Genomic DNA, 26,244 nt, shown 5'->3' with positions numbered 1-26,244 from the left:
AATAAATTCTAAACCAAGTCCTAGGGGCAAAAGGCAAATTGTTTACTGGAAGAGCCTCCAAAGACATATGTAATAATAATATTGATAATAACAAGAAAAGAGGTTTGAAAGGTTCAGCATGAATCTTATTAGTATTATCTGTCTTGTTCTCATCTTTCTTTCAATGGAGTCTAGAAAAGTATCTTAGAACAAGTCATTATTCTGCACTATTTTTGTTTTTTATTGCATGATTCTGTAGACTACCATGTGAAAGGCTGAATGCCATATTGAAAATGGATAGAAAGCTGGCCTTGGAGTTGGGAACACACACATACACCCATACACACACACATATATGTAGACTAGCAGTATGGCAGGTCACTTAATCTCTTAATACTTAACACTCTAAGGTAAAGAGAAGGTGCCAACATGGGCGTTCCCTACACCAGTGAATTCTCAGTATAAACTATTGCATTGGTATGTGGAATAACTGCTTTTATAATTAAATAAGCATTGATAATTAGTGCATTATTAATAATAATAATTAACACAATTAGGGGATCTGAACCTATAATTTTACTGGCATGGGGAACTCATAGTATAGAAAATCCACAAATAAATTTTCTGTAACAGAGCACCTGGGTAGGAAGGAGGAAGTGGATAGAAGGTTGAGAGGGCCAAGTAACACCAAGAATCCAAGTCAGTTAGTATGAGTCATATACAGGACTTGAACCCAGGACTTCTTGACTCCAAGCCCAGTGTTTTATCCACCACCCTTTCCCTGGCATTGTGTGTGTGTGTGTGTGTGTGTGTGTGTGTGTGTGTGTGTGTGTGGCTACATTTGAACTCAGGTCCTCCTGACTCCAGGGCTCTATTTACAGTACCACCCAGCTGCCCCCTGCCCTGGCATTCTGTAAGAGAAGTCCTGAAGAATACAAACACTAAACATCTAGACAAATGAAAATAACTTTTTTTCACAGAAAATCTCAACTACTTATGATGGACAGGGCATGACTTGGAGAAAGCTGCTGAAAATGAGGGCCTCTAAAAATTCCCTCTTCCTAAACCAATCGACTGATCTGGGTGACTGCCTAGGCATCCCCACTGGGTCATATGTGTTTGGGGAATCACAGGGCCCACAGCATGGTCTACCTAAATATTTATTAATAATCCACAAAACTTTGAGAGTGAAATAGTTCTATAGGAAGGAAACATAAAAGGTGAATGTCAGTCTTAGGGCCATGAAGAGCTGATACTGAAAACCGCTGCAGTCACTTACTGTGAGACTAACCCCAGAAGTTAAGTCACTTAACTCCTCTGCCCTTTAATTTCCTCATTTGTAAAAAGAAGGGTAGATTATACCCTCCAGGTCGGTGAATGTAAAGTGCTTTGCAAACCTTAAAAGTGCTACATAAAGTCAGATAATCAATGAATAATTCTCATCACCAATACATTTATCTGAATGCAAATTTTATAAAGTCACCAAAAGTAATATGTTTCTCAGTGACTGCTCCTGTGGGTAACAAACCCAAAATGTAAAATACTTAAGATAAATTGTATCCAGATGAAAACAATGCTCTCATTCCAAGAAGTAACATCCTAGTCTATAATGAATCAGCCCTAGGTTAGGAATAGGAGAAGAAAATAGAACACAATTTAATTAAGGGCAAAAAACCAAACCTTCATGGCAGTGCAATGCAAAGAGAATGACAAGAGGGATGTGTATAAAAACAATTATGTCTAGACTCCTAATATTTCTTTTTTTTTTTTTTAGGTTTTTGCAAGGCAAATGGGGTTAAGTGGCTTGCCCAAGGACACACAGCTAGACAATTCTAAGTGTCTGAGGCCGAACCTGAACCCATGTACTCCTGACTCCAGGGCCCGTGCTCTATCCACTGCGCCATCTAGCTGCCCCCTAGACTCCTAATATTTCAAGGAGAACCCTAGTCAAGAAATCACTAAGGTATGATAACAATAACAGATGTATCTCTCATAAAAGCTTCTGGGCAGTGTTTTATATGTGGCTGTTGGTTTAGCCTATTATAATTCTAGTTATGGAGCTCATAGCATCACTGATTTAGAATTGAAAGGGGATCTTAAGGGTTACTGAGTATCACTCCCTACTTTTACAGATGAGGAGACCAAGGCCAAGGACAGTTAAGTGATTAACCTAAAGCTACTGAAGGTAGTTGGCAGACCCAAGATTAAAAACCCAGTTTCTCTGACTCCAAATGTACTGTAGTTACTCATCTTGAAGCCTATAGTATTCAGGTCAATATTTTGTCTCATTTTTAAAAAAGGAAGCTAATGTAGTAACTTCCCAATTAGTCTGTGGAAGTCTACACGTGGCTATACCTCACACTGTAACCAATCTCTCAGACTCAGCTTAGCATTACCCAGACCACAGTTCACTCAAATGGATTCAGAATAGATGCTAAGTGCTTTTCTCCATTGTTCATCAAAATCCATAGGCAATGAAAATTGTATTAAGTCCTCTGGAAACAAAAGGTACTTTGTAATTTACATCTCTGATTATCATCATGGTTAATGATTGACATAATTATAGCCATATGATTTACTAGCTAAACAGGGAAAGCCCGGCCATGGAGAAGAGTGGAGAAAATCACTTCTCCCCATTCCTTGCAGAGGAAAGGGACTGTGGATGCAGAGTCCTGAATATACTGTCAGATTTGATCACTATAACAAAACATGATTCAATAGGTCATACTCAGAAAAGAAAGAGAAGGGGTTTTGCTCTCGCCATTTAAAGCTACATTAAAAATATAATTTCATTTCTTAGGGTTCTTTCCATGGATTTCTTGGTTAGTTTCTATGAAATGTCACTGAATCAGATTTATTTCTCCTTTGTACTAATGTATTCCTAGCTCCAGTATTTTTCTTTCTTCTTTCATTTTTTTTTAAAACAAGATAATGGAGTTAAGCGATTAGCTCAAGATCAAAAAATTAGTATCAGAGGCTATATTTGAACTCTGGTCCTCCTGAAGAACTGGTACTCTATCCACTTTACCACCTAGCTGTTCTTAGATCCAGTATTCTTAAAAAGGTTTAAGGGAACCCCCTTGTGGCACAGTTCAGCTCAGACAATCAACCTTACCCTAAACAAAAAAAAAATCAAAGAATAACCTAGATGTAGAAGGTATGTGGGGGTTTAGATTAACCCTCAAAGTATGAACCTACTCTAAAATATCCCAATAAATGACATCCAGTATCTGTTGATTATTTCCGGTAATAGGGAACTCACTGCTCCTGAGGCAGCTCAATCCATTTTTGGAACAGCCCTAAATATCAATTTCTTTTAAATGCACATACATTTCCTTTGTGCAAGGAAATTCTTCCCAATATTCTCAGGCCATGTGGTAAACAGCTAGGTCTCTATTAGTGTGGGACAATGGAAACTATATTATTGGACTGGGGAATTAGAAAACTTGGATTTGAATCCTGCTTTAGACAGGACACCTAGTAACTATACCCTGGGCAAGCTCAATCATGTCTCAGCCTCAGTCTCCTAAACTAAGCACCCTATCTTTTTACCAGGTGATTGTGAAATAAATGCTGTGTAAACTCTAAATCTCTATGTTAAAAAAGATGCTATTTTAATGTAGTTAATTCATAAAATAAGCATGTAATAGAAGATGGGATCTCTGGAAGCCTGAGGGTACCTATTTGATGATAACAAACTGATGCCATTTTGTTTTCTCACTATCTTACAGAAGAGAATGATTTAGTGATTTAATCAATTTCATGGTCCATGAATCTTATCTTCACACACTTTCTGGTGTTCTTCAGGCCAATTCCTACTTAATTTACAGTATCATAAGAACTTTTCAACAAATATTTCTTTCGTCAAATATGACTTAGTGTCAATAGGTACAAAATAACATGTTGATAATACCATGAATGCCCTGGGACTTATCTTTCTCTTCAGTTCATGGATGCAGTCCGGAAGCCTGAACAAAACTGGATAAAGGGGTTGGACTGGATTCCTTTGCAGGGATAGTAGATAGAAGATTTATGGGGCAGGATGGAGCACCTGGAGCAGGGCGACAGAGTCAAGCCTTCTTGGAGCTCTCCTTCATTCAGACCCAAAGACTACTGTGCCCCAAGATCCAAAAGGAGTGGATCTTGCACCATGTAGTGTTAGGAAGTGAGAAATTTTATATCCCACATTTTGAACATGGTTCCATGGCTTGAACCCAATGAGCATTCAATGAATATTATGCCTGATGAAAAGATCAGTAGCTTGATAATCATGTAGGCTCTAAAGAAGCAGGTTTAAGAATCTGTACTATTAAAAAAACGTTAAGAAAAAGAACAATCATCTTGGATCTCTCACTATCTCTAACCCCCCCCTCCAATAAATAAGCTATTGTCAAGGGCTGTCAATTTTACCTTGGCAGCATCTCTTGGATATGCTCCCTTCTCTTCTCTGCTACTTCCTCATGCTAGTGCTGTCCCTCATCACCTTACACCTGGATTTCTGCAATAGCTGTCTCAATTCTCTCCCTACGACAAGTCATCCTCAATTCAGCCACTAAAGGGATTCTATTAAAATGCATGTCTGACCATGTTACACCCCCCCCCTCACTACACCTCAATAAACTCCAGTGGTCTCATTGCTTCCAGTTGTAAATGCAAAATACTCTGAGACAGACAGAGAGAGAGAGAGAGAGAGAGAGAGAGAGAGAGAGAGAGAGAGAGAGATATTAAGAGATAGCAAGACAGAGACTAAAAGACAGAGAGAGAATTTTAGAGCTACGTTAGAGTTCTGAAGAGAAAGCTAAGTCCCAGAGCATTCATGGTATTATTAAAAAATATTTTTTTCCCATTAACTCCTACCTCTCGGAGTGGGATAATGAGACTACACAAATTCTCCTCCTTGCTGGTAAAACAGATGTAATTCGTTGACACAAACATTTGTCCCAAAATATGCATTTTGTTGAATGGAGTCCAGAGAGTACAATCTGTGTGACCGTCTAATTTTTCATCTTTGGGCAAGCGGAACAGGGCACGGTATCTCTCACTCTTTGCTCTGGCATCAAGATCCCTGAAAAGCAACAGTAAAAGAATTGAATGAATGAATGATTAATGATTGAATGAAAGAAAAAGCAAATATTAAGCACTTATTCTATGCCAAGCACTATGTGAAGTTCTAAACAGAAAAAGAACACATTCCAAGTTCTCCAGGCACTTCCCTCTAATTAGAGGAGACAACACATGGAGGAGAGGCTCAGATGCAAGTTGGGTGGAAAAGTCTGGATGTTATGAGAATGCCATTGTAGGGAATAAAGCAAGGATCAAGAATGTCTACCCATAAAAAGCACCACTAGAAAAGGAAGTCATGATAGTCAGTTCTCCAGCTTATCAACTCCTTTAGCATTCAAACACTTGCTAAATTTCCTTCACATTTAATAATCAAAAATAAAAACCAAACTTTTAACTTATTTTGTCCTCTAGCCTCTACTAAAGTCCTACTCAGATACTTGATCCTGGATAGGAGTTAACCCCGGGCTCTAGGATAATAATAGTTCACCTTTATATGGTGCTTTAAAGTTAGTGAAGTACATTTACACACATCATCTCATTTGGGCTTCAGAGTCACCCTGTGAGGAAAATACTTCAGTTATTATTATCGTTACCATTTACAAGTAAAGAAACTGTGGCTGAAAAAATAACTTGGTCAGGGTCAGATCTACTAAATGCCTGAGGTGGAATTTTTTTGACATCAAGTGTAGTATTATTACTCTTGTCTGCCTATCTAAAGTTAGGCTAGTAGAATGCAAGACAAGGTCTGTCAATTCCTATTAAGCCAAAAAGAATTTGGATGGATGTAAAGATATAACTATGAACTGTTATGTGTTTCATCATGGAGGACCATCCTAACTATATTTGTAGAGGTTTGTTCCATGGATATTGAGCACCAGTTGAAAAATTTTTGGAGACCAAAATTAATGAAAACCATCTCCTTAAGTATAAGAAGGGCCATAATATGTGTTGGTAGAACTTCTCACTCCAAAGAGTTCACAGATCTTTCAAAATACTAAAATATTGTAATCTAGACAATAATTTCATGGTCAATTTTTGCCAAATGCTAAAAGACCCTTGAAAAAATGAGAACTAAGAATAGACTGTTTTCCCTGATTTTTTGTCTTATTTCTGGGAAAGGTCTATTAATGTTGTAAGAAAGGGACTTCCCTCTGTTCAGAATTATCATCTGCCCCTCGTCACCCAAAAAAGGATCAAAAAAGGTTTTTAACTTCCTCTCACTAAATAAAGTGGAAAAGATTCAACCTCATAGAAATAGGGAGCACACCAGTAAACTGACAGAAGTAACTCTACTAATGTAAGATGGTACCTCCTTTGCTCTATAGAGAGCTGCTTAAAGCATATAATCACTGTCGAGTGACTTGGCAAAGATGACAAAGCTAGAATCTGTCACAGGAAGGACTTGAAACCCAAGTCTTTCTGGCTTTAAGGCTAGCTCTCCATGATAATGATGTCACTCTCTAGGTCTCCTGATTCTTGATACCTGCTTGATGAGAAGTCTTTGTTACCTACCGTTTTAAAGCAGACACTTTTTTAGGAGATTTCTTTTTCAATTTAGGGAGGGATCTGTCCTGTTCAAAACCTTCATTGTCCAGCAGCTGTCTCATGGCTATGTTGGCAAGTTGTTCCATCAGTTTGAATGTCTCATTGATATTGAGGAAGACAGAGAAGAAATGTTCGCTTGACCTCGTGCTCACTTTGATCACATCAGGCAGGAGCAGAGTGGCATTTTTCTCAAGCTGAGTGATATCCACCCACCGGATCACTAACTTAGCTAAACATAGAGAATGGGACACAGTTTCAACAGAAATTCCCTGAAAAGGCTCTTGATCACTCACGCTCCCCTCTCACCTTTCCTGATGTTGAAATACCACTGGATTACCTCAATCTGACTGATTTCCTCAGTCTTTAGGAACCCTTGTTTTCTGTTTTAAAGCAGAAATCAACTGCACTTCATACCCACAGAAAAATAATCAACTAAATAATAGTTGATGGCAATGCCATAACCTAATTTTCTAATGAAAATAATCATATTTCAATGATACTTTTACAAAAAAAATACTAGGCACAAAACTAAATCCTGGTTCCTATCAGTAATTAACTTAGGTGAATCACTTAAATCCTCTGGACTCCCATTTTTCCATTTGTAAAATTAGGACTTACATTAGATGACAACCAAGGTCCCTTTCTAGTTCCAAATCTATGACATTGTTAAATAGCCTTTTTTTAAAGAAATAAAGTCAATTCAATTGGAAGATAAAACCTCCTGTATCAACTATTTTTAAAAACATTTCCCCATGTATAAACAAACTGTAATTTTTCAGAATCCATCATTACAACTTTCTTCATGAGACTCAGATGAGGTAAGTAGTCTAAGTACCATTAACTACTCTCTTTATAAACTTTAAAGGCTGAAGAAAGACAAGTTTATGAACACAAGCCTGGCTTTCAAGTTTGTTCAATCACCCTGGAAGACAACTCCTTCATTTTATGATGGAGGAAACTCAGATTAGTTACCAAATTCATCCATGGTCATCCAGCTCATAATAGCAGTGTCAGGTCTCAAACTTAGACTTCCCAAATCTTGGTCCAAGAAACTTTCCATGAGGCCATATTCCCTCTCTATCCTGATTGAGCTGAGTCCTATTTACAAAGACTCCCTCTCAGATTCCATGTATTTTTGAGATGAATCTACCTACCTTCCCTTCCCATGAGAAAGGAATAAAAGCATAAGTGATTAATACTGAGGTACATCCAGCCCTGGCGGGGGACCTTCCCCTTCCAATAACTGCACGAGTAGTAGTTGACCAGTTTCTCTTCCTCTGGCATCCCAAAGAGCCTGTGGAATTTCACAATGGCCTCCTTAAATTTTTCAGTGTCATCATCTTCCTTTATGTCATCAATTTTGTTGTATTCTGCAATAATGCCCTAAATGGGGAAAACCAAATACACAAGAAATATAGGAAACAATAAGAAATGTTATTGGGTCTTTGTGGCACATACATGTTAAGGACAATGGCATTTTGGAGTTCCAGAGATAAGAAAAGATGCAACTTGGTTTGAGTTCATTTATTCTAAAAGCACTCACTTGATGCATCCTTTGGGTCATACCCTCACTATCCAAGACTGGAGGGCAGCTAAATTCTGAGACATATTTAAAAGTGTTATTTGTCACCTCAAAATACTCTTAAAGCTACCTGAAAGAACTTGTTATAAATATCAAGTTACATTACAGGTCAATTTTAGAAGTCTATAAAGGGCAGTTAGGTGGTGCAGTGGCTAGAACACTAACCCTGGAGTCAAGAGACCTGAGTTCAAATCCAGCCTCAGACACTTAATACTTACTTAGCTGTGTGACCTTGTGCAAGTCACTTAAAAACCATTGCCTCAAAAGAAAACAAAGAAATCTATGTTGATAAATTGAAGGAAGGTAGACATTTGACTTTTCTGCTTGAACTGCGAACATAGGCCAAATAACAGTAGCCCAAATCCAACTTCTCTCTTTTAAAAATCAGATAAAACAAAATAACTACAAAGTCTGAAGAAAAACAAATGCATGAATACAAAGCTGATAAGAGTTATGAATTGTTTCATCCGTTCTGGAAAACAACTGGAAATTATGCAAGAAAATTCACTCAGCTGTGGGATATGTACCTCAAGGAGGAGAAAGGGAGAGAAAGAAATGACTGATAGATAATAAAATATTCATCCCAGTACTTTTCCTTGTATCCAGGAACAGGAAACAATGTGGGTGTGGGTGCGGTTGCGGGTGCAGAATGTTGCATACACCATTGATTTTGCTTGATTGTTTTTCCTTGGTTACAAGAGAAAGTTTTACTGGGTGGGATGGCAGTGAGAGGAGGATCCAGACCCACAGATGACTCTGATACAAAAGACATCAAGACAACTTTATAAAAACAACACAAAAAGTCAAACTGGAGAAAGCATGGCAACCTTAGATCTATTTTAAGAAAGGACTAAGATCTCTATCCAAGACACAGTGCTGCCTATCCCAGAGCAATCTTTCCCACCTAAGTACTGAGCTCCAATTGCATGGAAAGCAACGTTGGCAGCATCTCTGGAGCAGAGCTGTCCATCATTCTGTGTGGATAAAACAGGGGAGAAGGACCTCTAATTTAAAATAGGAGTAAAAGAGATTTTCTAACTTGACAAGATACAAGGAAGGCTATGAATGCAAGCTACATGCTAGCCTATATCCTTCTTCTCCAAGGTAAGGTTGATAGAAAGGCAGTCTCCTACTCTCCCAAGTTACCTCACATTCAGGGAACATGATAGAAGGTCAGTGAATCGAAGTGGAAAAAATGTTTGTCCTCCCTAGCTTAATTAATAAGAATAAACTTTGGGAATTGTTCTGATAAGTAAATGTGATAAGTATTATAACTGAGTGTTTATATTTCACTCCTGTCCACAGAGGACATATCCTCCACCCAAAATTTTGTTCCTACCCAATCTATATTTAAAATGTTTGAAGGAATAATGGCAGTGACCCTATATTGTTTAAGGAACAACAAAAGGTCAATTTTAGTGGTCATTTGTTGGGTCATATCACTTCTCTTCCTTCCTCCCAACTCCTACATTTTCTTGGCCAGAGTAGTAATTGATTCATTTTTCTTACTTTTGGCATCCCAAATAACCTGTGGAATTTCACCATGGCTTGGTGGGTCTACAACACTTGGGTATGATATTTGCTGTTTTCTGTCATGTCTATTCCAGGACTACCTTCCTCACAGGTTTGTTCTAAGTAGCAACTGAAGAAAGTAGTTATAGGGACAGTGGATAGAGCTCCTGCCCTAGAGTCAGGAGGTCCTGAGTTCAAATCCAGACTCCGACACTTAATAATTACCTAGCTGTGTGACCTTTGGCAAGTCATTTAATCCCACTGCCTTGCAACCCCCCCCAAAAAAAATTATAAATCACATATATAGTAGACAATAAATACTTTTTCACTTCCTCTATTTTAATTAATGTTTCTTCCCTTTCCCTTACTTTCTCCATCTTTAATGTGAGCCCTATGTCCAATAATAACTATCTTTGAGGAGATGATAAAACTGTAGGGATGGAAATGAATGGGTCCCAGTTTTTTGACTTTATTCCTCCCGTCAATCCATTCACTAGGGCACTCATATACCTCTCTTCCTTACATGATGCCAGAGAGATACCTCTCAGAGAAATGAGTTAGAAATGAGATAAAAGAGCTTGAAACAGGTTTGGTTTTGTCAATAGAAGTTGAATTCAGGAACATTTTGCATGACTGTAAATGTATAATCTATATCAAATTGCCTCTCAAGGAAGGGTTAGGGAAGGGAGGAAAATAATATGGAACTCAATATTAAAAAAAATTTGCTTACATGTTATTGAAAAAAATGTCAAAAACTATTGATCCAATCCTACAGGAACTGAGATTCTGCCAGGGTTGTCTCACTTCTCTGAAGTAGCTTATTTTTTTCCCTAAGGTTTAGTACATGACCTTTTAATAACCATCACCCAAATATTTATGCCTCATTGTGCCAATGTGATGAAGCCTCTCTGCATAGAATCAGGTTCTTCTAGGGACAATTCACAGAAAGGTCTATATTCAAATTTTTTCAGCTTAAAAAATTACCTGCCCATCATCTTATTGCTCAAGCCTCTGAACATCAAGGAATATATCAAAATAGAATTTTAGTGAAAGTTAATTAAACAACTCCCAGTAATTCAAGCCCCTACTTTTTAATTGTCATTTTTATAGATTTAGAAACCGAGGCAAATAAAGTAGAAATGACATGGCCAAAGTCATACAGCTAGCAACTAGCAGGGCTGGGATCTCCTGCTAATCCCCTGAGGAAACTTCAGACTCTGCTACTTGGCATTTAAGGCCCTTCAGAATCTGGCACCATCCAAACTTTTCCAGTTTTGACTTTGTGTATACTGTGGTCTACTATGTTTCCTGAACCCTTCCTCCTCTGAACCCACACTTCCTTATGTCTATCCTGTCTTTCATCTTATTTACTTCTTGAATATCTATCCATCCTTTAAGATTCAATTGAAATGCCATGCCTTCCAGGAAGTCTTGGTTTATCATTTTAGTATTTGTTGTAATACTGTGAATTATAGCTAAATATGCTTATATATTATCTCCCAACCCCTATGAGTCAAGAGTCCTGAGTTAAACTTTGTACTTTCTCCCAGTGGCTCACCTAGGATCTTGTAAGCAACAAGAACAGCAACAAAAACAGCTATAGAAATAATTTATATATTGTATTAAGTTTTGCAAAACACTTCACAGATATTACATCATTTTATCCTAACAAACAGGGAGGAAACTTCTATGATTATCCTCACAAGTCAAGTGACAATGAATACTGCTTTGATTTGAAGCAGAGCTTTATGCTCTGGTTTTTTTCTTGCTGCTATCCATCATTTTACCTTTCTCACCATTCTTTAGCATATCCTCCATTGGTGGGAAAGGAGCAGGAGGGGATGATGAAATCTCATTTGGCTGAGGGGAAGAGGCTGATTAAAATGTTTGGCATCATCCCAGGATCTTAAGCATGCTTCTCTTTCTCCATTACCATATATAAGAGTTAGAGAAAATATACCCTCACCAATACCTTGGGGCTTAATTAAATACCAGAATTTTTTTGTAATCTGGGAGCCCCCAGATCAGTGGAGATCAGAGGGAACAGACCTAGTTTCCAGACATTACCTGTATTTTCCCTCTCACAAAGGTGGTTATGTCATTTTCATTCTCAAAGATGGACAGTGTCTGCAGAAGATTCTGCTCAAGCCATTCCCAGTGCTCAGTGATTTCTTTCCTGGACCCAGCTAAAGATGGAAAAAAAAGAAAATTCAGTGACATCAGGGTGCCCACAACTGGATACTCCCATTGGAGAACTTGTAACAACCCTGTGAAGCAAGCAATGAACATATCATCAACCCATTTTATAGATGAGCAAATTGAGAACCAGAGAATTAACATGATACCTGTGGGCCACATGACTGGGAAGTAACAAAACTAGATTCAAACCCAGCTCTTCTGATGCCTGGCTAAAGATTTCCTTAATCTAAAAATAAAACACACACACACACACACACACACACACACAAACAACTATAACAAAGTAAATGGGAAGAAGGTTGGATGCTGTGAAATTACAATGAGCACACCTGTCCTCAAAGAAGAGCGATGAGATGCCTCCCTTTTTTCTTTGCCAAGTTAAGGGACCACGAAACCTTCCAAATAACATCAGATTTCCTTCCCACAATTTACTCATGAACTGATTCTTTTTTATTTTTTCCTCTCTGGAATGGGGCAAAGAAAGAATCAATTGGGAAAGTAATAAAAGACAAAGGAAACAATAAAATCCTTTCTCCAGTCTTGCTATTCATTTCTTCATCGATTAAAAGAGGAGGAATTGAAATGATTTTTTTCTCTCCCCCTTTACATTATACATGTTAATAGAGGTTAGAGAACTTGTGTTCAAATACTAGCTCTAATCTCTATTAGTGGAATGATCTTCAGCAAGAGGCTTTCTGCCTAAGCCTCAATTTTTTCACCTATAAAATGAAGGACCAGATTAGAAGACCACTGAGGTCCCTTCTAGTTCTATGATTGAATGATTAACAAATGTAAAATGCTTTTGAGACTCTAAACATATGTAAGCTGATGTAGTATTATCCCCCTTTTCACTTTTTCTTCTTTTTGGAACTTCTTTTACCATATGATTACAGCTCTTGTTTTGATTATGTGTTACATGTTAAGCTACAGTAATAAGAAAAGCTTTGGAATGCCTTCAGTTCCCATGAAACCACTCCTAATAATGAGCAAAAAACCATCTTCTATCCATTCAATTATGAATGAGACATAAAAACAGGTTGTCTCCAGGGAATATCAGCAAATACTTCACTGATTCAATTCCTTGAAAAGTAATGGGGGTGAGATCATCTTCACAGTTCCCAATGAAGTCTTGAGTTTTTAGTCTGCCAGAAACCTTCAAATTTAAACCATTTGAACTGAGCACTCCATCTAAATGACACCTTACTCTCTGCTCACCACTCTGCACTGACACAAAGTGAGGATGTGGTTGTAAAGATACTGAAATAACCTTTTTTTCTTTCTTTTGAGGTTTGTTAGTTATAAAGGGATAATATCAAATTTAACCTTAAGTAATGTGTATAAAATCTCCTGACCCCATACACTCATACCTAAAGAATGACTTCCTGCCCACCTAGCTCAGATATAAATGGGTGGATTCTGAAAGAACCATTTCCTCCTTTTTCCCCACTCTGGGCTCTCTTTAAAACTATTTTTATTGGTCAGTGTCCCAGAATTCTCCCCAAATACTTCATATTGGCTTCTGAGAAAGAAGATCAGTAATAGCCAAGGGTCAGTGGCACCTGAAGCTGTCTCAAGAAGAAACTTCCTCCATCTCCCCAAAATGAGGAGTCCCTGAGAGGTAGAGGAAAGGACAATATGACCCCTTTGTTTTACTTCAAAGAAAACAAAAATTAAGAAGCTCAGAAGAATTCTGAAAGGATTGTGAAAAAATTAGCCTTTCAACTTGGACTTGTTTAGAAGCCAAAATTTTAGTTGAAAAACAAATATACTCAAGAAGGAAATGAAAAATATATTTTAAATGGGATTATTTATCTTAATTTATTAATTGGGGATCCTCTGCATACAAAATTATTATATAGTATAATTTTTCACAATTTAGACAGAATAGGCTATAACCTAGAGTTAGCAGACTAATTTCTGGGGATCTGTGAGCTTGGATGGAAAATTATTATTATGAGAAAGTATCTCTAGGCTTCACTTGACATAGAGAAGTTTTTTCTTTTTAATTGAGGAAAGTGGGAAGTAAAGAAGGTGGATTTTAGTTTATTGAAAAAATAGTTAAAAACAAAACTCCCCATGAACTCTTGACCAAAAGCATAATACAAGAAAATAAGGAAACCTTGACTTCCAGTTCCACTTTATCAGGCATTAGCTGTGTCACGGAATGTAAATTATGGAATTTTTCTATTTTTATCTCTGTTTCTCTCTATTTTCTATATACTCTATTTTGTCACTTTTCTCATCTGGAAAATAAAGGAGAGATTTCTCTCTCACAGGGATGTTGTGAGAGTCTTGTAAAATAATGTGTATGAACATGTCTTCTCTCTTCCCTCTTACCTCTTTGCAGAATCATGAAGTGGAATACTACTTGCAACTGTTGGGTCAGAGATGCTGATTAATTTTGGAAAAATTAAAATTTTTTTTATCCTTTTCCCCTGCCTGGAGTCAGACCATGTTGAGCTATGACTCAGGAGCTTCCATGATATTGATTCATGGATTAAAAGGTAGAGGTGGGGTCTTGGGTGTTACTGCTAACAGATGCTTTCATGGTTAAGGGGGCAGAATTATTCTGCTAACAGGGCAAGACTGGTAATTGGTCAAATGAATAGAAGACTAGAGGTGGTTAGCTGAGATAGTTACTATCTGAAGTGGAAGCCAAGTCAAAAGATTCTCACAAAGTCTGGGGGAGAAAATTGAGGACTTTTGGATTAGAAATAAGATTGAGAAAGTGAAATACTCACAATCCCAATGCTCCTCTTGGGGGTAGACATCTCTTGCATCAGCTCATTTTATATTTTTTAATGCCAACTGATTACTTTCTGTGTTTTTCCATCCATTGTGTTGCATTTTTTCCAATTAGAGTGCAAGCACCTTGAGGGGGGAGGGGTTGTTTCATTTTTGTCTTAGTATTACAGGTGTACAGTACAATGTGTAGCATGCAGCAGGCACCTAATACATGCTTGCAGAATTGAATAGATTGCTGCTCTTCCTCTTCAGATGTGAAAGTGGGTGTGTTTTCACACCAAGATGTTTTGTGTCTTTGATTTTAAATGCCTCTTGATTGATTCAAGTGTAGTTGGGGTTGCAAGGATCTCTTCTCTTTTCTTGCTGAACTTGGCTATCTTTGGTCTCTGCCATACTTTCAAAATGTCTGCTCCATTGTAGTTGACAATAATCTTTTTCATTTTTCCTTTCCTTCTCTCTAGGGCTCTCTTTCTGTCAGCAAGTCTGCAGCTTGCTACCACCATCACTGCTACCTTCCCGCCCTCCCTCTCTAACCTCATAGGATACTTATTTTTGAAACTCATCAATGGATTTTTCTGGTAATGCATCCGACTGTGTCTAACTATGAATTCATATTACAAGTCTCAACTGAATGCTCAGCTATGTTCCATGATCCTTCTATTCTTCCATGACTGAGTGTCCCAAGAAGCAGCAAAATTGACTTGAGAGCCAGGAAGAACCAGACTTAAGTGTTGCTGTGGGACCCTAGATAAGACACTTAAATCTCTTAGTGCTATTGTTCAATTGTTTCAGTAGGGTTTGGATCTTTGTTACCCCATTGAGGTTTTCTTGGCAAAGAAATGTAGTAACTTGCCATTTATTTCTCCAACTCATTTTACAAATGAGGAAATTGAGGCAAACAAGGGCAAGGTTTCTTGCCCAGGATCACACAGCTCCTAAGAGTCTGAGGTCGGATTTGAACTCAAGATGAGTCCTCTAGACTCCAAATCTGGCACAATATCTACTTCACCACCTAGCTATCCCTTAGTATTTTAGGAAAATATAAATTGCCACAGAGGTGACAACCTTTATTCCAGGGTCTTTATACCAATCTGACCTATTTGTATAGCTCATGAGCAAAGAATGGTTTTTACATTTCTAAACAGACCTGGATGGCTGGATTTGGCTGAAGCATAGATAGTAGACCCCAGCAAATGAGATCATAGATCTGGTCATTTGTTCCATCCACACAGTCACTATTCCCAAGATTTCTTCTTTCTTTTAAGAAGTCCTATGCCAAGTCTATCCTACAATGAGCAGGTGTCTCCTTCCTCTGAGAAATTTGAGGTCAGTCATTGCTTGTTAATACACTCATCTCCCCTTTGGAAGAAAAGTGCCCCTGAACAAGGAAAAAACTTCTACTTGTATCTTGAACCCAGTTCTTCTCATCTCCATCCATTTTCTATTTCTTCTCTCTAATTGTCAATCTCTCTCTCTCTCTCTTTTTAATGACACCTTCCCAAGTGCCTAAAAATATGTACAGGTCCTGCCAATTCTTTAAAAACTACCAGTTAGTGTTCATACACTTTAATACAGCAATACCAATACTAGGTCTAAATACTGAAGAGTTCATAAAAAACAGGAAAAGTCTCACATGCTCAAAAATATTTATAGCAATTCTTTTTGTGTTGTCAAAGAATTGGAAATTGAGGGCATGTTCTTCAACTGTGGAATGGCTGAATTAAGCTATGGTATATGAATGTTATGGAGTACTATTGTAAGAAATCATGAGTGGTTGGATTTTAGAGAAGTATGGAAAAAATTACATCAACTGATGCTGAGTGAATCGAACAGAAACAAGAGAACATTGTAAACATTAACAACAACATTGTGAGATGATGCATGCATCTCCTCTCAGCAGTTCAGAGATTAAGGCCAATCCTGAGAGACCTGCCATGGACAATACCATCCATATTCAGAGGAAAAAACTATGGAGTCTGAATGCAGAGCAAAGCATACTATGTTCATTTTCTAAAAAAGCTTATTTTATGTTTTTCCTTTCTCATTTTTCTTCTTTTGCCTTAGTTCTAATTCTTCTTTCACAATATGACTAATATGGAAATACATCAAATACATGTTCATGTACAACTTTTATCAGATTTTTTTGCTGTCATGGGGAGGGGGGAAAGAAGGGAGGGTGGTAGAAAAATGTGGAACTCATAAATTTGCAAATGAATGGATGAATATTAAAAACTACCTTTTTTGCATATAATTGGAAAAATAAGATTTCCATTGAAAAAACTCCCCCAAAACAGTTTTTTAAAAAGGCTTTTGCAAGGCAAATGGGGTTAAGTGACTTGCCCAAGGCCACACAGCTAGGTAATTATTAAGTATCTGAGGCCAGATTTGAACTCAGGTACTCTTGACTCCAGGACTAGTGCTCTATCCACTGCACCACCTAGCTACCCCTCCAAAAACTGCTTTAAAAAAACTCAAAAAACTCTACTAGTTGGTCATCCCAAACTAGATGTCCACTAGATACAGTAAATTATGTTCTATAATCCCTGATATCTTTTCTTCCTCATTTCTCCATTGCTGTCAGGGGTACTAACATCTTCCCTGTCACTTAAGCTTCTGACAGTAAGATTCTTGACTCCTCACTCTCCCCTTTACCCCCGACCATGTCTAATCTATTGCCAATATCTTGTGCCAGGCTCTCTTGCATACATGGCTACAATTCCAGTATAGGCCCTCATCACTTCAGGCCTAAACTATTATAATAACCTGCTTATTGATTTCTCTTTTTTTCCACAAGTATCTTTCCTAAGCTGGCAATGTCTGGTCAGTGGGCTGTGTAAGTATTATGAAATCATTTGGTTTGGTGCTGCCAAGGCAACTGCAGGCGAGACTCAAAATTCAATAAATCCAGTAGCTTTATGGGGGTGAATTCATTAAATGTTTGAGCAAATATAGCAGACACATTTTTAAGTTGATAATTTATAGTCCACTGGTCAGACATTGCCAGTGATGCTATAAATCATGTTAGAAATATCCAAATGGACCTTGGTAGAAAAAAGTTCCCACCTCTGCCCTAAAGCATAGGTCTGTCCACGTCACTGCCTCTCCCTGCTCCTTCCCTCCCCCCCATTAACTCCATTGGGTCCCTATCACCTTCTGGATGAAATAAAAATCCTTTTGTGTGTTCAAAGCCTATATAATCTTTGCACCCAACTTTTTTATATCACTCCACCATCAAGTATTCTAAGAACCAATGATACTGGCCCTCCTTGCTTTTTCCAACTCTGGCTAAAGGCATTTTCAATGGTGACCTTCTTTTCCCATGTCCCTTTCTCACCCTCATCTCCAATTTCTGACTTCTCTGGCTTTCTTCAAGTACCACTGAAAAAATCTTACTTTTTACTGGATGTCCTTTCCAATCCCCCATAATTCTGGTGGTATTGCTGATTATTTCCAGTTTATTTTGCATATAACTTGTTTGTTCATAGTTGTGCATATTATTTCCCTCAATCATTTAGAACACCTTGAGAGTAGGGACTTGAAGTTGTCTTGTTTTGTATCTATAGAACCTGACACATAGTACTTAATAAATGTTATTTTTAACTAAGTACAGATTTCTCAAGTTATTGTTCTGCATATCCTCTCCTCACTTTCACTGCCAAGCTCCTGGAAAGAGTTGTTTTCACTTCCTACTTTACTTCATTACCACCCCATTATTTCTCAATCCTTTGCAATTGCCTTCTAATGTGTTACTTGACTGAAACTAGTATCTTCAAGGTAACTAAAGAGTGATTTTTTAAATTGCAAAATCCAATGGAGTTTTCTCTGTATTCATCTTCCTTGAGCTCTTGCAGCCTTTGATATTGTTGATGACTACTCTATCTTCCATTGGTTTTTAACTCTCTCTTGGTTCTCCTTTGCTTCCTTCTCATTCAAGTCCATCCCTTAACATGGGTATCTGGATCCCTTTTCTTTTCTCTCTCTGTCTCTCACTTGGTGATCTCATATAATCCCTTGGTTTCAATTTTCATTCTCACAGAATATGAAATTTATAAATCTATATTCTCAATATGAATATATTCAATATTCAATATGACTATTTATACAGACTCTAGCCCTCTATCACCTACTGCTCACTGTATATCTCTATACAATAGCTATTGGCATAGGATCCTCATTTGTAGAACGAGGGGAGAAGGCCAGATTGTTTTTGACATTTCTTCTAGCACTCAATCTTTGAGCTTATGTTCCAAAACAGAGTTCATAATCTTTCTCAACTCATCTTTCCTCTAAATTTTCCCATTTGGAATTGAGCACCTAGATTCAAATCCATTATTATTTTTGTCCTTCATTTTCAAAGAAGCTCACATCAGGGAGGTGATGGCTTGACAAGCAAATGAATTGGATTTGAGTGAGGGGGGTGCTGTGCTAAGTCACCAGTCTCACTTTCTCTTCCAGAGTCATCTGGGACCAATGGCCAGATATGAATCAGGATGACCAGAGATGACCCTGGCAGCGAGGCAATCAGGAATAAGTGACTTGCCCAAGGTCACAGAACTAGTAAGATTCAAGTGTCTGAGGTCAGATTTGAACTCTTTTCCCCCAAATCAAAGGCCAGTGCTCTATCTACTGCACCACCTAGCTGCCCAGATTCAAATCCATACTCTGTTACTTACTGAGTAACCTTGGGCATGTTACTCCATTTCTTTATAAAGTTAGGTTGGGCTAAACTACTTCTAATGTTCCTTCCACATCCAAATTTAGGCATCTGTGATGGCTATTAACATCCTTCTTAGGCTCTTCAATTTACAACCAGTCATCCATGACTCCTCCCTTTTCCTAAATTCCCAAACAGATGTCAACTCCGGTTCTATGGGTACCATCTTAGTTTGAGACTAGTTAAGTTGTTGCTTGGGATGTTGAAGTTACTACCTCATTGATCTCCCTTCTATCTAGAATCTCTACTCCACCCAGATGACAAAATCATCTGCTTAACACTAGTCTGACCTTGACAGTTAACCTTGTAAAGAAAACTTCAGTGGTTACCTATTGTCTCTAGGTTAAAATGTAGAAAGCACATTGAGGGCAGTCAGGAGAAGGCTCTAACCTTTGTAGTCTAATTTCATATTATACTCCCTTCACTCATTCTAAATTCACTTTGAGCTTTAGTCAAACTGGATTACTCTGTTTCCTAAAGGCAATATTTACAGTCCTAGGTCTAAAAATTTGCATAAGATATCCCACAAGGCTAAATCTCAGCCTTAACTGTCTTTTCTTTCTTCAAGGCTCTTCTCAGTATCAAGACTTATCTCCCAAGAAGCCTTTACTTTCCCCTCTACTTTTAGAGGGTCCTTCTTTCTCAAATTATTTTATGTAATTCTACATATTATTCCTCTTTTCCCCCCAGTAGAAAGTAAGTTCTTTGGAGGGAAAAGACTTATATAATTTTTCATTCCTGAGTACAACTTGTACATTTATAGTAAATGCTTAATAAATTTTTTAAGTTGAATCAAGTAAATGTACATCAGGAAGTATGAGCTAATACCAGTAGGGTAGATATGATTCCCTTGCAAAGCAGGGCAGGAAAAGCCCAAGATATCAGACTGGCAGAATGAATTACTAAGGGTAACAGATCATGTTTTCATATTTCTTACCCCAGAATACAAAGAATTCAGTTTACCCTCCAGGGAACCATAAGGGAAAATACTCATTTGCTCTCTGAGACAGTCTGATCCTGTTAATAGCTAAGCAGGTCAGAAGTAATGTTCTTCCTTGAAAAGTAATTGTAAGAATGTTAGGGGATTTCAGGAACTAATATTGTTCCCCAAGGAGGGATTCACTTGTTCAATAAGTTACTTGAGGCCTCACTGCCCCCTATAAATCCTTCTTTTCAATTTTCAAGACAAGATGGGCAAATGGTATAGAGATTGAATATTGCACTAAGAAAATCAGGGCATGTGAAATTGTTTTTTACCTCACTTTGAGCCAGCCAGCCCCTTTCTTTCTTGGATATCTAATTCATTTTACCAAAGTTACACTTTAAGGCTAAGTCACAGCTCCACGTGAAGAATAGACAATTTTATGGAAAGGGTGCTATTGGTGGTTAGGGAAACAACCCAAGTTACTGGCATAATCAGCTGGAAACATGAGAAGAAGTATTTTAATATCTGAAAATATCATGGGAAATCTAAGCATTCAGAAGGGGCAGGTGCTCAAAATGTTGAAGATTGAAGAATTAGAAATTCTCTTTGCTGAAAAAGGAGACTGTCATCTGTAGAATGATCTACACATAGGGAACACTTACAGAGTATCCCCTGACAATAATCAGGAAAATATCCATCCATGAATCCATTCAATCTTATTTCTCATTGGGTTCAATTATCTTCAATAAGTTATATAGCCTTGACATTTAAATAAATTAGTCCCAGAATGGTGAATTAAGTTCTTTCAAATTTTTACCATTCTAAAATGAAAATGAAGGCATTCAATTATCTAGTATACTAAAAAAAGTAGGCTATTTATTTTTTAAATACAAGGGGATTTTGGATATACATCTGCGACTTACTGATTTTATATTTAAAACCTAAATTTCAGAAAATTACAGTGATCAATTCATATATCATGTATATATATACACTGTAAAAAGGTGTATACAAGAAATCACTCATATACATGTCCTCAGCTCCTATTAGAATCAAGGGCTATTCAGCCAATATTTTCAGCTCCCTTAGCAAAAAATTCATATCTTCTAGTTTGATATAATTACTTATGCCATTTAAAAGAACCAAATAGAAGAACTGCCTAAAAAACCAACTAGCATGTAACTATATTCAGAGCTAGCCTTTAGAATATGAGACTTCTTGGGGTATAAATATAGGATTAAAAAAACAACAACAGAGACACATAGTAGTAAATACCAAGCAACAGTGTCTGCAAGATAGAAACAAAGACAGATGTAAATGATGAAAAGTTACAGGTCAAGCATCTACTTGTATGAAGAAGATTTTCAAGGACAAATGATATTAGATAGAATCCTAAGAGTTTGAAATTGAAAGGCCCTTACTTCATAACTTCCCTTCTTTTACAACTAAAGAAACTGAGGACCAGAGAGCTAAGTACCTTAAGGTTAGAACCAGGTTTTACCACTACCTCTCTGAAAAGCAAAAAACCTCAGAAGTTACTGTAGAAAGGGAAAATTCACTGAGAAAATATTTTTTAAGTCATCTAAAATATCTTGTTTTCCATTATACAATCTGCTTTCTGTCTGATTTAAACTCCACCAAAATGAGATGCCCCTTCCAGATTAAGCTCATAACCTCTAAATATGGTGACCAATTGCTAATTCAAGTCTTGGCAGTCACCACCGCCTGTACCAGATTTCTTCCTAGAACCTTCTTTTTTTGAGGACAGAAGATAGACTTTGGTTCACTCTACTCTGCATCTGCTGCTCTGCCTGGTTTCAACTCCATGGAACAAGAGAGGCCCTGGTCTCTTTCCTTTATCCCTCCTTTTTTGCCCCAATTGTATGCTGACTTTCCCCATTGGATGGTGAGTTTCTCAAGGGCAGGGATAATTTTTAAAAAAATTTTTAAAAATTTTACAATTTTCCCCCAATCTTGTTTCCCTTCCCCTTCCCACCCCCACAGAAGGCAGTCTGATAGTCTTTACATTGTTTCCATACTATACATTAATCGAAATTGAATGTGGGGGTGGCTAGGTGGCACAGTGGATAAAGCACTGGCCCTGGAGTCAGGAGTACCTGGGTTCAAATCCAGTCTCAGAAACTTAATAATTACCTAGCTGTGTGGCCTTGGGCAAGCCACTTAACCCCATTTGCCTTGCAAAAACCTAAAAAAAATTGAATGTGTTGAGATAGAAATCATATCCTTAAGGAAAAAAAAAATATAAGAGATAGCAAAATTACATAGTAAGATAACTTTTTTTTAAAATTAAAGGTAGAGGGTGGAGCCAAGATGGCAGCATGAAGGCATTTCCCAGAAATTTGTTCCCCAATAAACTCCAAAAGCCATAAAATTATGACTTTAACTAAAATTTAGATGGGAAGAACCCACAGAAAGACTAGTGATACATTTTCCCAGTCCAAGATAACTTAATAACTTCCATGGGAAAGATGTGCTTCACCAGGACAGGGGGTTTGGGAAAAAAGCCCCAGCCACAGCTAAGCACAGCTCAGCCTAGCCCAGCCTGAGGATCACTGGGAACGGTTTAAAGGGGTGGTGAGAGAATTCTGTTGCACCAGAATGAGTGTTGAGTGAGGAGCACCAGCCTTAGAGCATCCCTACAGTGAGAACCTGCAGCGGGAATCTGCGGAAATCAGCCTGCACCTCCAGAGCACAGTTCACAGATGATAAGGGGGGTCAGGGGAGACTGCAGAAATCTCTTTGCTCTCCCTGGGACAGGACTGCTGTTTGCCCATACTCAGATGCAGGTTGCAGTTTGGCCTTCCGTGCAAAGATAGCAGGGACCCTTCTCACAGTTCCAAGGCAGAGGGAAGTGCCTGTGGTCATCTACATATCAAAGCATAGGCAAGAGAACATAAGACCTTGGAGGAATAAAAGTCCCAGTGGGGTGTCCCCAAAACCCCAACAAAGCAAGTGCCCCAATAATAGTCAAAAACTCAGGAAGCACCCCAAAACCAGGCACATGCTGGAGAAATGAGTAAACAGAGAAAAAAGAGGAACATCATTGAGAAATTCTTTGTCTGTTAAACCAAAAAGGATCAAAATATTCAATCTGAAGATGAGAAGTACAAGCTTCTGCATCTAAAGACTTCAAGAAAAGTGGAAGTTGGGCTTAGGCTATGACAGAGCTCAAAAAAGATTTTGAAAATCAAGTAAGGGAGATAGAAGGAAAAATTGGGAAAAGAAATGAGAGAGATGCAGAAAAAACATGAAAAAGAAGTCAGCAGCTTAGTGGAGATCCAAAAAAATGCTGAAGAAAATAACATGTTAAAACCCAGCATCAAATGGATAAAACAGTTCAAAAAATTATTGAGGAGAAGAATGCTTTAAAAAAGCAGAATTGGCCAGATGAAAAAGGAGATAAGAAAACTCCCTGAAGAAAACAAATCCTTCAGATGCAGAGTGGAGCTAAAGGAAGCTGATGACTTTAAGAGAAGTCAAGACACAATATTTCAACACTAAAAGAAAGAAAAATTAGAAGAAAATGTGAAACATCTCATTGAAAAAACAACTGATCTGGAAAACAGATTCAGGAAAGATAATTTAAAAATTATTGGGATACCTGAAAGTCATGATCAGGAAAAGAGTCTTGACCTCATTTTTTTTTTTGCTTGAGGTCACACCACAGGAAAGTGGCTATTTAGTAGAATCCTTCCAGTCTAGCCTTTTTTCCCCCTTCTTTTCCATTATATTCTGCCTCTTTGGAAAGGCACGAGAAGGGGTGGGGTGGAGGGAGAAAGCTGGGGCTCAACCCTCAGAACATCTCAGTCTTCCATGGCTCAGCCTCTGCTTCTTGGGTAAGGTCATGAATCAGGATGGGGACTGTTTTCTCCTGGCTTCAAGAGGCTTTGTGACATCTATGACTAGGGGCCTTCAGAAACATCAGATCCCCAATTCAAATTCACTGGGTTTTTTTCCCCTTCAGGGAAGGTCAGGGGATCTAATTCCCTGGGCATAGTGCAGCAATCAAGGGCAAATCCAGAGGAGGGAGCAAGGGAATAACTTTAAAATGAAAACCTCTTTCAATGGCTCCAGAGCTGAAAGGCTAAGATAACTTCCCCCACACCAGACACACAAATATAACAGGAATGGGCAGTGGCACAACTGTAAGCCTGTGGGTTCAGAGAGGGAACCTAAAACTTCAACAACAGATTGGGGTGGGGGTGGGGGTAAGGTTATAAATTTCCCTGCTGAAACCAAGGGAAAATTTTTGGCTTTGCTAGGAATCCATATTGAATCATTGCCACAGAAACAAAAATTTAGAGATGGAGGGGACCTTCAAAGCTATTTGGTGTCATTGGTGACTTCTAATTTTCTGATACATATCCGGAAGAGTTGGGATTTGAACCATACATGTTGTAGTAACTCTCCCTGGAGGGGTGATCCAAAGGAGAGGTTTTCTGCTTTGTGAATAAGAACACAGGGGTAACCAAGGAGGGAATTAATGGGAGATATAGTACTGGGGCTTTAGCATTTGAGTATAGTAATTCTCTCTGGGTTGAATGAGGATGGTTTGGTCTGGAGTTTTATCCTGGGACAAAGGAGAAGAGAGATTTGTATGTATTTTGGTGTTAGTATATCTGTCTTTCTGTGGGTCTGTGTCTCCATGTACGATTGTCTCTTCTTCTGTCCAGTGTCTGTTTCAGTATGTGTCTGTTACTCTAGTAATGTTGTCTCTCTGAGACTTAGAATGTGTCCATCTATCTCTATGTGTTCATATCTATATCTATTGGTACATGTGCCCTCAGAGGCCAGCCTTGGTGATCTAAGCTGAGAAGTAAGAGGTTTCTGAGTAGTGGAGGGCTCCTGGAGAAGGTATCCAGCAGACTCTGCTACTTGCACTTGTGGATGTAGTATCTGGTAGTATAGCCGAAGATGAAGATGACCCAGAAAATAATAATTCCACTTATCACCTTCATGGCAATGCCCATCTTCCCAGTGCATAGTTTGGTACAGATGCGCTCACAGCAGGAACTCTCCATGGCTGACATATTCATGCTGACCTCATCCTGGCTGTTATTCCATCTGCTGTACTGGACAGCGCTCTCCTGGGACTCCATTCTTCCAATACAGGAGTGGGAAAGCTGGGCTCCGGTGGGCCGGGGGGCAGGTCAAGGCTGGGCGGCTGTGGCTCTGGGGGTTCCAGCGTGCATGGATCTGGGATGCAGGGGCACTGGCCGCTGCCCCCCTCACCTGCAGCTGTTACCTGGGGCTCCCCAGCTAGCGCCCAGACCCCCGGCTCCAGGAGTTGGGGTGGGGCCTTTGGCAGAAGAGGCTGGGGGTGTCTTGCAAGGCCAGGAGTTGAGCTGCTTGAGCCAGGAGGCTGGGATTAAGGAGGAGGAGGAGGAGGAGGAGGAGGAGGAGGAGGAGGAGGAGGAGGAGGAGGAGGAGGGGGCCGGCCCTCTGGCTCTGCCGCCCGAGTCTTGACTTCATTTTTAAAGAAGTCCTGCAGGAAAATTGCCCTGATATCCTGGAGGCAGAGGGTAAAATAGAAATTGAGAGAATCCACCAATCTCCTCTAGAAAGAGATCCAAAAAAAAAAAAAAACCCAACCTCCAGGAATATTATAGCCAAGTTCCAGAACTCTAAAGTCAAAGAGAAAATATTACAAGCAGCCAGAAGGACACAATTCAAATATTGTGGAGCTGCAGTCAGGATCACACAGGACTTAGCAGCAACTACATTAAGGGCTCATAGGGCTTGGAATATAATATTCTGGAAGACAAAAGAGCTCAGAATGCAACCGAGAATCAACTACCCAGCAAAACCAAACGTCCTCTTCTAGGTGAAAAGATAGACTTTCAATGAACCAGGGGAATTTCATATGTTCCTGTTGAAATGACCAGAGCTGAACAGAAAGTATGACCTTTAAATACAGAACTCAGGTAAATCACAGAGAGCAGAGGAGAATGGTAAAAT

At 38.6% G+C, this 26,244-nt stretch overlaps 1 protein-coding gene and 1 pseudogene across 1 annotated transcript in view; both read right to left on the bottom strand.

Moving 5' to 3' along the window:
- TBC1D9 (TBC1 domain family member 9) overlaps positions 1-26,244 on the bottom strand; it is a 130,510-nt gene that overhangs the window by 44,567 nt on the left and 59,699 nt on the right. Inside the window, exons 3-6 of the mRNA XM_074229257.1 lie at positions 11,750-11,868; positions 7,743-7,971; positions 6,556-6,817; positions 4,837-5,044 (exon numbers count right to left, since the gene is read on the bottom strand). Of these exons, the coding sequence (XP_074085358.1) occupies positions 4,837-5,044; positions 6,556-6,817; positions 7,743-7,971; positions 11,750-11,868 (818 nt within the window). The remainder of the gene's footprint in view (positions 1-4,836; positions 5,045-6,555; positions 6,818-7,742; positions 7,972-11,749; positions 11,869-26,244) is intronic.
- On the bottom strand, positions 11,875-25,684 carry LOC141517844 (small integral membrane protein 1 pseudogene; annotated as a pseudogene).

The sequence above is a fragment of the Macrotis lagotis genome, chromosome 3 (assembly GCF_037893015.1).
Source record: "Macrotis lagotis isolate mMagLag1 chromosome 3, bilby.v1.9.chrom.fasta, whole genome shotgun sequence".
NCBI lineage: Eukaryota > Metazoa > Chordata > Mammalia > Peramelemorphia > Peramelidae > Macrotis > Macrotis lagotis.
The sequence above is the reverse complement of the archived record's forward strand: the minus strand, read 5'-3'. Positions and strand labels throughout refer to the sequence as shown.